The sequence below is a fragment of the Syngnathus typhle genome, linkage group LG6 (genome assembly GCF_033458585.1).
Source record: "Syngnathus typhle isolate RoL2023-S1 ecotype Sweden linkage group LG6, RoL_Styp_1.0, whole genome shotgun sequence".
NCBI lineage: Eukaryota > Metazoa > Chordata > Actinopteri > Syngnathiformes > Syngnathidae > Syngnathus > Syngnathus typhle.
In genome coordinates, this window is record NC_083743.1 from 1,382,154 (window position 1) to 1,394,820 (window position 12,667).

At 48.7% G+C, this 12,667-nt stretch overlaps 1 protein-coding gene across 1 annotated transcript in view; it reads right to left on the reverse strand.

Moving 5' to 3' along the window:
* Positions 1-12,667, reverse strand: part of LOC133155964 (teneurin-4-like) — a 96,544-nt gene that overhangs the window by 40,770 nt on the left and 43,107 nt on the right. The window contains exons 8-14 of the mRNA XM_061281657.1: positions 10,586-10,735; positions 9,115-9,329; positions 7,803-8,013; positions 3,819-3,920; positions 3,507-3,701; positions 1,844-2,044; positions 71-256 (exon numbers count right to left, since the gene is read on the reverse strand). Coding sequence (XP_061137641.1) covers positions 71-256; positions 1,844-2,044; positions 3,507-3,701; positions 3,819-3,920; positions 7,803-8,013; positions 9,115-9,329; positions 10,586-10,735 — 1,260 coding nt within the window. The remainder of the gene's footprint in view (positions 1-70; positions 257-1,843; positions 2,045-3,506; positions 3,702-3,818; positions 3,921-7,802; positions 8,014-9,114; positions 9,330-10,585; positions 10,736-12,667) is intronic.

Sequence of the window (12,667 nt, forward strand, 5' to 3'; positions counted from 1 at the left end):
GCTTTCCGAGCCTCCCTCCCACCCGCCACTTCCCTCACTCTAACCCCCCCCTTTTTGAAACCCGGCCTACCGATTGTGCAGTGTTCTCCGTTCCAGCCGGGACTGCATTCGCACTTGCCGTCCTTGCAGGTGCCGTGCTCGTTGCAGCGCGGGTGACACGCCCTCTGCTCGCATCCGGCGCCCATCCAGCCTTCGTCGCAGCGACAGGTGCCCGAGGCGCAAACCCCGTGGCCGCCGCAGTCGGCTGCGCAAATCTCTGTGGGAAGCAAAAGTGGACAGGGGGGGGAGTCAAAGAAAAGACAAATCCAGGAGTCATTGTGGAGGAAGGGCAGCCACGCTTCATTAGCTCGTCTCACGGACGTTGAAAAGGATTCAGCCGCATTTTCACACAAAACAAATCTAATAAGACCCACAGAAGCAGACGCGGTCTTAGACTTCATTCTGCCTTTTTTTTTGTTTTGCGTTACACTTGTATGCGTGTTTAAAAAAAAGAAAAAAAAGTCGCACCACGATGCCGTGTGATAACGAGCCGCGGCACTGGCGCCCAATCAGCTCGACATATACACAAAATGATACATATTGAGAATACCCGAAGGTGCCCAGGGGGACCGTGAACATCTTGCACTAGCTCGTTAGCACATATGGTAAAAAGAGCAGCAACCTCCGCATCGACTCCGGGGGTCTCGCTCGCTGCACAAATTGAAACGATGATGTTCATTTGACGGTGTGGAAAAAAAAAAGCTGGTTTGTACTTTGCAAAGCGTTAACGCGACGTGAGCTGCACAAGACGAGCGGCGCTAGGGCCATGCGTTAATTTATTGAGAAGCGTCCAGCCGCCCTTCGCGGGGAACACATCATAAAAAAGTTAACCCTAACCCCCCCCCCCCCAAGGAAAAAAAAACCTAGCTCCGCCAGTGGTTACATCTTGCTAGCTTTTCCAATTATATTGTAAACGCAAACGGACTTAAGACTGCGCCAAAGCCACACGGCGACTTTGCGACGATCGAATTTATGGCAGACTGTTTGACGACCTGTATGACAGCGAGCTTAGTATTACGTGGCATTACGGGAACACTTGACAATAAACAGGCCAAAGCGGGATAAAGCGCAAACTCATCATCATTTGCAGAGCCCGCCTTCGACAAAATACCCCCACCCCCTCCCCCGGATTACTACTTTAAGGCACCGCTTGGAATATCCAAGGAGACACACAGATTGTCATCTCAGGGAAAACAAATTGCTGTCTGAGCGGAAGCAATCGAAGGCCCGTGTCGTTATTATCAGCGCATCGGAGCCAGGGCTTTAATCCATCGGGGAATCAACGCGGGGAAAATTACTTTGCTACAAAATGAAAAGCTAGCTTTCTCCCTAACGTTTGAAAATCAAACAGCACCGCGGAGGTATAACACAGGCGAGGTGTTTTCCATCCATCGGGAAGTTCAAAAGAACCAAAATAAAAAAAAATCCTTTGACATCTTACTTCTATGAAAGTTGTTTTCTTTTCAGCAAACTAGCTATTATGCGAAAAATATATAAATCCGACGAAAAACGAGAGCGTTAATGTGAGGTGCCGTAGACGTCAAGGTTGTTGATCGAGGAATTAAAAAACGGCTCTGCTATTATGAAATCTTCCTTCCTTGATGCCGAGTGTCACAAACGTTTTTTTCAGGGTGGCGAAAACCGTTTCCGCTTGGCCGTCAAGGTATGATTTAGCGCTGCTAATTAAGACCGATGCCGTTTTATTAACCAAGCAAAGCTTTCGGCTAATTGCTCAGTTCCGAAGGCTCATTTATACCTGAATGAGTTTTTGAATGACGACCGGCGCCGTTTCTGCCGTACTCACCTGTGGAGCAGTCGTGGCCCGTCCAGTTGGCGTCGCAGCTGCACGTGCCAGCGTCGGCCAGGAAGGCGCCATGTCCGGAGCACTGGTCCATGCACGAGGCCCTGGGGCTGTCGCAGCCTCGCCCGCCCCAGCCCACAAAGCAGTGGCACTCACCCTGGACGCACACGCCTCGGCCGGAACATGTAGGGTCCAGGCAGTCCACTGAAAAGAAAGTTCAGCTTTCACCGTTCGAGGCAGACAGAAAATGTCTACACACCCCAGTTTAAATGTAGTTTTGAAGTAAGTACCGTACAAAAAAACAATGGAGATTATGTGATTGCACAAGTGTGCACACCCTCTGTGGCTGTGTTAAAAAAATACCAAATCATGTGGGAGCACAAGTGTGCACACCCTTTCATGACTGAGTGTGTATGTATGTGGCTGTGTTAAAAAAATAATCAAAACATGTGGTTGCACAAGTGTGCACACCCTTTCATGACTGTTAAAACACCCCCCCGCCAATGTTTAACACGTCTCTGATGAACAATTCCCACAACGCCAGCACAAAACCACATGAGCACGGCGTCCCTTCAGTTCAATCCCATTATGAGGCTGACTTTGTCCAGTCGAACAATATCTGAATGTCGCATACAGATGGCAAACGGACAAACACCACGCCTGCATTGCCCCCATTTAGAATGACATTAAGTGGACATAGAGGCCACCGTAGTAGGACAAACAACATCTCGCTTCTTGCCAGATGGTTTGTGCGCCAGGTGCGAGGATCGGAGGACTAAACTGACAAGGAACTCTCCTGGCAATTAATCATGGGCGGCTGAAGGTCGCGGCGAAGAAAGGTAAAAATGTTAAAGGGCGCTGTGGCCCGCATTCCCCGCTGCCACTAACCGCTGACACGCCAACCCCAAATAGAATGGGGGGCCTATGGATGACGCGCACCCCCATTTATCAAACCCCCCGTGCCATTTTTCATCTTGAAATGAGAGCCTTCAAGAGCTGACAAACACAATGGCCGCCTCACTCTTATCTGCTCGGGCCGCATCCGCCGCCGAGCTCCCGCCGGATTCACATCAGACGCGGTGTTCGACTTCCAGCACAATACGCGGACTGTTTTGTTATTAATGCGTCGCCTTATAGTCATGGCTTATAGGCTGTCAGTCACGGCTGCTGCGGGGGAGGACTGCAACGCTCAGCCGTGCTCATTGACAATTCGGTTTCTTCAGCACTATTACGCTTCACAGTGTCCACTTGTCCGGAGTACTGATTTTCTTGGGGCGCAGTCTCGCCTTGGATAATACGTGTGTCATGGGAGACAATAATCTGAGTAATAGAAAAGACCCCTAATTTAAGAAAATAAAAAAAAAAAGTCTGGTATATGCAACTTTTTTGTCAAAAAAAGTAATTTTCCAACAAACCGCGACCTTCTAGTTTTGGGTTTGTGTAGCATAAAATATTACAATATTATATTCAATATATTATAATAATAATAATGTGTCAAATAAATCACTTGGGTACATTTTGTGTAAATAAAACGAAAACAATAATTGTCTTCCAAGGCCTTAGCTGCCCATGAAGGTGCCGGATGTAAAATACACAAAGCACAAACTTGGTCTGCTTTCTCACAACTTTTGCAAACGACTCAAATCCACACTGCTTGCTTTGCTACCTTCCTCGCAGTTCTCCCCTTTGTAGCCCGGGTTGCAGATGCAGGTCCCCACGATGCAGGTGCCGTGGTGACTGCACGTGACGTCCACGCACTGGTTGGTGGGCACGTCACACTCGGAGCCCTTCCAGCCGCTGTAACACATGCAGCGGCCTTTCAGGTACTGGCCGTTGCCGCTGCACAGCACCGGACAAGCGGCTGCCGAGAGGAAGAGAGCAGACAGTCCATTAGGACACGTTAGCGTCAAACCGTGTCTCGCGGCATTTTAGCATCTGAATTCCCGCTGCGGACTAGTAATTAAACGGGCCGACTGACCTCGGCCGCAATCGGGGCCTTTGAATCCAAGGAAGCAGTGGCACGTTCCGGCCACGCAGTCGCCGTTCCCGAAGCAGCTGCTTGGACAGTCGTCGACGGAATCTGAAGCGGGGCAAAGACAAAAAACGCAATCAAGGAGGTCTTTTTCGCCGGTAATGGTAGCGCAACAGTCCTCCCCCTCGTTGTCTCGTACTTAATTGTCATCCGAGCCGCTAATGACGGTGACGAGGCTGACTTCTTGCGGAATGAACAGTTTTCACGGGGGCTGTTTTTCCTGCAATTTGCTTTCCTGGCGTGAAAACGTACTCGACGGAAAGCTTGCGGAGTTAATGAAGTCTCCGGAAAAATGCGAAAGCAACACATTTGAGGGGAATGCGTTCCAGCTATCGTCAACAAACTCGAGGAATGTTGCTAATGGCTACGCCGCTACGGTGCTTTAGTTTTGGAGTGGCGGAAAAACAATGCCGTTGAGAGATGCTCGTGGCAATCTTCGAAGCAAATAGCAAATTGATTAAACGTTACCTCAATTTCTTTTAGTGTATTTTTAGTTACTAATCAAACATAATTATAAAGAAATAAATGTTAACATACGTAAGGTTAGGCAACAGGTGGATTTTTTTATTTTATTTAAATGTTATAGCCATAAATGACAATTCATGGAAAAATCCATATTGCGCAAGCTAATAAAAGGGAATAAAAATATCTCGAAAATATGGCAGAAAAAAAGTAAAGACTTTTTTAAAAATCAGTGTCGAAAATATATTTATAGACACAAAGGCATCTCTGGTTAAAACTGGCTTTTCATCAGGGTTAATAAAATAAATAAAGGACAGATAATTAATTTATTATGCTGTTTTCTTTGATTTTATTGACTATGTATGATACGTACTCGGCGTCTGTGATTTTCATCAAATGTGATAGATATGCAAGCAAAAAATCCCAGAGATGAATGGGCATTCAGGATGACAATGTTTTCTAGTCAACAATAAATAATTCTGTTACACCAAAGCATCTCTTGAAGCGTGTGCCATGTTGTATTAATTTAACACAAACAATGCAAATGGACATTTGGACAAATGCCTGAAGCGTTTTTTTTTTTAGGACATCGATCAAGCGATGATGCACTTACATCAACTTAATTGTCAAAGTAATGAAGACGACTGAACGACGAGGCGGCGCCGAGATTTGAGACGAAAAATCTCCTTATCTCGCTCCTGGGCGAATCTTTTTGGCGAACAAAAGAACCTCTTGTGCTATCACAAAGAGCTCCGAAAAACCGAGCTCGGGATTGCGCTTCCCTTTCTTCGAGAGAGTCAATCACGGGAGAAGATGCGCTGCGGGCTTGTCTGGGCCTGACCTATAGATCACAAGAGCATGGGAGGACTTTCTCGCGGCGCTCCATCACTGTGGAGAACTCCGACGGCAAGAACATCATTTTAGTGGGAGGCTCGGCTTTCTTTAGCTGCCAGCGAGTGTGTGTAAAATGACAGTAGGAAAATGAGGTGTGGGATGCGAGGCACGCACGCCGTACCAAATGTCTCTCAAGGGTGCAATTATGCAGGCGAGCTGCTTGGCTCCGACGTGAAACTACAAAAAGATACACAATATGGATGAAAACTATTGCGACACACCCTTTTTATCACTCAATCGGGGGGGTCGGGCTGAGTCAGGGGATCTGCGCAGTGCTCGTAAAAATGCACCGATACTCCACAGGCGATGCCACTTTACCAATTAAAATCAGCGTATCCCAAAACTTTTGTCCGCCATGAAATATAAACCTGCCGGCACATGCCATCTATTCTCATACGTTAATTCGAAGCCGTCGCTGTCACGTTTAATTGAGCGGCCATGAACTTCCGCCGAATTCACATCAGCACGCCACGCGTTATTCCTGCCCTGTGTTCTCCCCCGGCGAGCGGCCATGAATATCTCTTAGCCGCACGCTCCGAATCGGCCCGACGCATAAATCAGCGATTCAAGCAGGGGGCCTTCATTGAAATTCATTACCCCGCCCGCGTATCGGGAGAAGCTAACTATTGTGCCAGTTCCGCAGTCCGGCGTGTGAGTTTAATCAGCGCCTTTTCCTTGGATGCCGGGCACATCTGAGTGATGACGAAGCACCGCCACCAGAACCCCTCCTCCTTCCCCCCCAAGCGTGCACTGGGATCCGTGTCAGGCGGCAGGGAACCGGGACAAATGGCTTCACGCTCAAGAGAGCTGTGATTCACAACAGTCACCGGGACACGTTTTGGCACGGCCACGGAGCCGCGAGTGACGAGGGCAACCTACATTATTAAGGACAGGGACCCCTGGCCTACTTAGAACCTGAGGCGCATCCGTATGTTACGTTGAAAGAAACTCTTAGGGCGCACCACCGAAGAAAATTATTCTATTGAAATCCGAATGAGTTTATCTCAGTGGGAGATCTGGGCCCGCTTAATTGAACACACATTTATTATCCGGTTGTACGAATGGCAACAGGTGACTTCTTTTGACATTGAATTATGATTCTGGAACTAGTTTATCTTTCTCTGTTAGCTTAGCATGTTAGCATTCAGTCTTTTCTCATCAGAAGGAATACATTAGCATGTTTGCTACTCAGGTTGCTATCTTGCTATGCTCGCAGAACGCGTCACTATTTGTCTTCTTTTGAGGAAGACATTGGCATGATGCTATTTCAGATGAACGTTTGCAATCATCAAACACGTTTGCTTATGGAATCAATCTGCGGCTAAAGGACAAGGCCGCTTCCACTCCATGTCGCTCGACCTGAATGGCGTACGGAGAAATTGGAATATGTGTAAAACTCAAAGGCAGACAATATAGGAGCTGAGAGTGCCGCTTCTTTTTGATCTCCCACATTCCTCTACCTGAGCGCCCCCGTTTGAAGGTCAACTCCGAGCCTCTGCGGCTCAGCCAGTTGGTGGGATTCAATTTCTGCTGAAGGGCACTTAAGCGGTGACCCATTTTCCAAAAGAGGCCCTCCTGTGGGCACAAGAGCTCCGATGCAAACCAACCAAGAGAGGCGCAACTCTGAGTAATCTCGCCCAACCCACTAACAGCCCCCCCCCGCCTCGGCCCCCCCTCTCGCCCAATTCGCCACGCTGTCGGGCCTTTTTCGGCTCAAGCCTTCCCCGCTCGGCGACGGCGGGGAACCTTCATGCACTCCTGTCGAGAAGAAATAACCAAAGTAAACACGCCGGCCTGACTTGCCCCGTGAGTCATATCATAGCATAAATATTGAATTGCAGCTGCTGTTGGCACAGCGGGTGGGCGCATGGGGGGGGTTGAATGTGGACAGAACTACATCGATCCTGTTCTGGCTAAGGCCCCTGTCGCAGCGACCCAGGAGCTTTTAATTAAAAAGCATGTGAGGAGAGTTCCCAGCTGCCACGGTTGTGAAAGCTGACACCTCCTAAGTCCCCTCCTCACCTAGCGCAAAGTGCTAACAAAGAGGTATCACACAAGTTGAAATTGGAGCAAATTGAAGAGAGAGTAGGAGTATACACTCAAAACTCAATTGGCTGGACCCCCTGATTGGCTCATGAGACACTCGCGCTAATGAGGATATTACGATCCCTAAATGACCTCCTCGGGGGGGCATGTCCTGATTTTGTACTTTTTGCCAGACTGAACTTGTGACACATGCAGTTTCTTCTTCTTTGGAAATGTGTCGAAAGATGCAAATGACTTAATAAACTGCGTGTCAAGTTCTGCTTTGCATTTTGGCTTTGACAGGGGAGCGTTTGAAAACGGAAAATCTCGTGGGCGGACAAACTTGGAGTCGGGGGGCACCATTCCGGTAATTAGCCAAATTGGGAAAGGTCAATTCAGAACAGCCGGCTAAGAGAAGAAAGGATTAACTTGCTTGTAAAATCTCATACTAAAGGGGTGAGCAAGCACGGCAGAGACATAACTCCACTGAGGAATAGTTAAGCAAGAATATCTGAGGAAAATCGGACTTGGCTGTCCGAGGGTGCTCACCGATGGCAGTGGTGAGAAAAGAGACCGTTTCCACGTCCTTGCCGTCGTTGTAGACTGCCAGGTGCCAGATGCCGGACTCCATGTACTGGATGAAGCCCGTGTCGTGTGTTGCGACGGGCGCCAGGCTCCGCTGCAGGGCGGCGGGCCCTTCCAGGCCCGGGGGGCCGCGGACCAGGAGTCGCCGGCCGTCCAGCAGCTCCACAAAGTCAAACTGCGGACCAGACGGGAGAACGTGAGCAAAGGCGGGATTAAGAAGAGCGACACGTGAGACGCGAGCACTCATTTGCTCTGCATGAATAAGTTATCCTTCCACAGCCATAGCGGAATTAGCATTAACATAGTCAGTAGCTACTGGCTAGCTAGTGATCAGTTAGCCTGAGCTTATTTTCAAACGGCTAAATCGAAATAGGAGAAGACAACCTGATCCAATAAACGGACAGAAACTAGCGGCGCTAACGACACAATTTGGCGATAACAAGGCTGCGTCATCAACTTGGCTCCGAAGCTGTCAATTTTCCATAAAAAGCGGCCGAGATTGTTTGCTTTAATGGAAAGTCGGGGGAAGTAATTAAGTGAGTTTGCCAAATAACATCTACCAGCAGTCGCTTCATCATATCAGCGGAGACTCCATGAATAACAATGAGGCCACATTTCACTTTCATCGCCACTCTGATCAGCTACAGGTAAGAAAGCGCCACTCTCCGCACAGCACCAGGCTGAAAAAAAAACAACTAAATGACATCGGATGGTAATTTCCGGCAAAATTGGACTTGGGGAAAAAGCAAAACGACAGTTGTGCTAAGAGAATGAAATCTAGAGTGCGGGCTAGGCGGCCAGATATGATTCATAACGAGCTATATCTGCGGGAAATTAGAGCAAAAGGAAAATCCTTGCTCCGGCCGCACCCCGCGAGGCTCCGTTTCCTTTGACGTGATTCATCGACGACACGCCACTGCAGAGAAATTTATTGTAAATCCTCAACGTCGTAACAAAGGAAGGTGATTCATAACATGAGAGAAAGGCTTATGAATTGATTCCACGCGGGAACTAACAATATAGCCATTTATATTCTGCCGCAGAGCAGAAATGTGGAAAATTGCTCATTCCGTGTCGACATTATTGTAAACACAAAGCCCTTCTTTTTATCAATATAAACAAAAGTAGAACTGTTTGACGACAGAAATGGATTCCTGCCAGATGTGGGGGGGGGTCAAGTCGATTTTCTGTAAGTTGTAGGTAAACCTCACTGCTCAAACATACTAACTAAACTTTAGCCGGGTAAATCCTCGCCAGTTCAAACAGCGACTCCCACCTGCGTGTGAGACGGGGCCAGGCCCCGCCTCCCGTAGACCCCGACTAAGGCGTCCTTGCTGAGTGACACGTTGAACTTCATGTACATGGGGTGGTCCACGAAGATCTGCGAGCGCCAGAAGACGCCGGGCGGGATCTGCTGCGCGACCTTGCGGCCCACGTCGATCTCGCCCATGTCCACGTAGCCGTCGTCGGGAAACAAGCCGTCCGATTTGCCTGAGAAAGAGATGGCGGCAAAAATTATCAGCAAGGACTGGGTGTGACCGTTCCTGTCGTTCCTCAAAAAGAGGAGCGAGAAAGAAAATGCAGGTAGGTTGCTTTAATGAGTTCACCGCTTGACGCGTGAAATTCTATCAAACACGTACTTGCCCCTCGTTGCTTTGTAATTTAAACCTCTCCATTTTTTTGTCGCATCGAAGTAATGGCACGTCTGGGGGAAACTGAATTAAAAAGGTCGAACATATGGCTGCACAAATGCTACGAGAGGAAAAAAAAAAAAAGAAAAGAAAAAACAGTCGTACAGTTGTAATTGAAACTATAGTAATAAAGAGAGATGTAATTCTATTTGCGGAGGATCTGGAAAGCTCCACACAGCCGAAAAGGTGGAAAGCTCCATATGCTGCTTCTTGCACCTGATGGCGGACCGGGTGGAAGTGACAACATCTGTTAGTCCCGCGCTGACGGGCGACCCATAGCAACACGAGTTTAACGGCTTGAAAAAGCCGCTGACATTTTGCTTGAAATAGTTTTCGTAATTATCTCAACCACATTGTGTGTATAAAATGCGGCGGATAAATAAAGTTTGCTGACTTTCCGTGTGCTATGATTGGGCGGTTTACGCGTCAGTCACCAGCAAGCCAATTAGCTGATTTGGCTGAATGCCATGTCAATGTCGCGCCAGTGCTGCGGCGGCAAAACAAGACAAGGGACGTTAGCGCTAACGGCGGCCCAGAATGAGACGTCTTGCAAAAAACATCGATTTGCCATCCTCGGACCTTTTCCTCGTTGGCTCAACCATGCGTGTATTGAACGAAAAAAAAAAAAGCGTGGGATGCATTTGTATGCTAATGAGCCCGTGGTGTACCTTTTGCGGCCTGCCAGTGGCAAATGGCACGGCTACATTTTGGCCCATTTGCCGTGGAAGCGAGCAAAGTTTTGCTGGAGCCGAGCCGTCGCTACCGCGGGGCCAGCACATGCTTTCGTCGGCTGCCAGGCACGGCTGTCCCCATCACATCCGTTCTGAGGGGTGAGCGAGTGGCTAATCCCCCCCATTTTGTCCCTTCAGGAACAAACAAGACTTGCCCACTGACAAGCACTTTGATGGGATTACAATGCAGATCTGGTCGCACGCCACCGAGGCCCGAGTAGCACAAAAACAACCGGCGATTGGCCACAAATGTCACTGGCAATCTTCGGTTCCCTCCGACAAAACTTTGCGGCTGAGCCGCCGCGATAAAGCGTCCGCAACTTACCGTCGCCTCTGCGATCGGGCGTCTCCGAGCCCAGCGGCCTCAAGCTCAGGTCGGTGGGGAACGGAACGCCGCTTGTGTTGTCGTCCGTTACGTGGTACATCTGTCGCTGCGTGGGCTTCAGGTGCCAGTTCAGTCCCAAAAGGTGCATGGCTACAAAGGACAAACAAGTGGAATTGAAATTTCGCCCAATATAAGCGGGACCAAAGATAGTTTAGAAACGCTGCTGCTAGTAAGTTTGTGTGTGAAAGGCTCAAGCCGACGAAAAGCAAAAGCTACAAAGCTGAAAGATGGTCGGTTTAATGGTTAATGGCAAATTCCGCCGAGCTTGCGCATTCGGGTGGTGTGTTGACCCCGAGCGACATCTGCCTGACGACCACCGTGCTGCCTTGTGATCCCTCCGAGCCGATTGCCCTGCCCCCACACATCCTCAATGACAAGACTGAACCGCCCCCCCCCCCCCCCCCCAAAAAAAAACAGCTCGCAGACACGGAGGATATTCCAATGGCAACTCGGCGGATGAAGCATGCTGATATTTTACAAAAAAAAAAAAAAAGACCTACAATGGTGGTGGCGGAGGCGGGAGGGATGGTGACAGATCACCAATACCAGAATGGACAAGATGAGCTTAGCCAGGCAAAAAGAAAACGGACGGAATTCTACAATCAGCAGAAAAAAGGCCCGGCGACTCAATAGGGCCATTTCTTTTCTTTGCGTAAATAAGCAGGCAATCCATTGATACATTTTAAAATCCATTAGACCTCCCTTCCTACTTCAGTTCAGCTGATTTGAAATTCAGCCGAGCACCTGTCGTTGCTTGTCAAGGTGGGCAAAAGATTTTCATAGTTTGATCTTTTGTGTACTTTCTTCTGGCTTGAAAGACCGCCTTACATAAACGTTGCAACAACAAAAAAACTTTACATCATATACGCGTTGGTTGTCATCCTCATTTGATGTGTTTGACGCACGGCAAAGCGGATTCACGTCTTCCTGTGATTTCCATCTCAGGCAGAATCAAAGAACAAGTGGCGTACAAACGCACTTGAGCTGAATTGAACGGCAAAGTCCGAGTGGCTCTGAATACACATGTACACGGCTTCCAATAAACGGCAAACCTCGCCTTTGCGCTTCCCTCTCCGAGAAGTTCTCTCGACGAGGCATTGATCTATGTCCGCAATGACAAGCGGTGAACAAACCCAGCGCTGGGCTTTTTGTTTGTTTGTCATTGCCAAAGCTGCCGAGAGCCTCTCCTCTTTGATTTGTGCTTTCACGGCCAGAGAGGGACAAAGTTGGATGGGGGAAACGCACTTTCACAAAGTCACCAGGCGGGACGTGTCGACGCGAGTGTCCTGGTAATGCGTCTTTGCTGGGTTTCATTCTTCATCCCGTCCGTCCCCAAGGCCTCGGATGGCAAACGAGCGCTCCAGTCGTTAAAGATTTACGCCAAGGTATCTATCTGTCACAAGACGCCCTATTTTGTTGTCTTTTTTTTTATTTTTTTTCTCGCAATGACACTCGGAGGGTTTTGTAGGACTAACTAGACACTTCTAATGAGACAGCCCAGCGACGGAGACAAGCCGCGCTTCTCGACAAGGTGATGACCTGTCAAGAGTTTTTCCCCGGCGCAAGTTGTGGCCCGCTTTCACTTACATCTTGGCAGAAAAGTCGGGTCACGCCGGGAGCCAATTAGAGGACATGCAAGCGAAAAACTCTGATGTGAGTCGGCCGGCCGAGCTCCTCTGAGGCGACGGACGCATTTCTGCTCATGTCGACGATTTTTAATCATCAAAGAGACATCTGAACTCGCCATTGGATTTTAACTCATCGGCCGCTGTGGATGTTTAAATCGAACGTAACGCGCGATTAGCATCTTTGACTGATCAGGCCGTGACTGGCGCGTGATTGTGTTTGGCGAGGAAAGCAAGTCTCAGGTCACAATGCGTGGCAAGGCATAATTGGCCTAATTAGACATCTCGCCTCCAACTCTCCCAATTACAAGCCGGCGCAATTAATTGCACTCCAAATCAAAAGCATTTTCTCATCAGGCATTTAATTAAACACCACCGCTGATTGGGCCCAACCTCG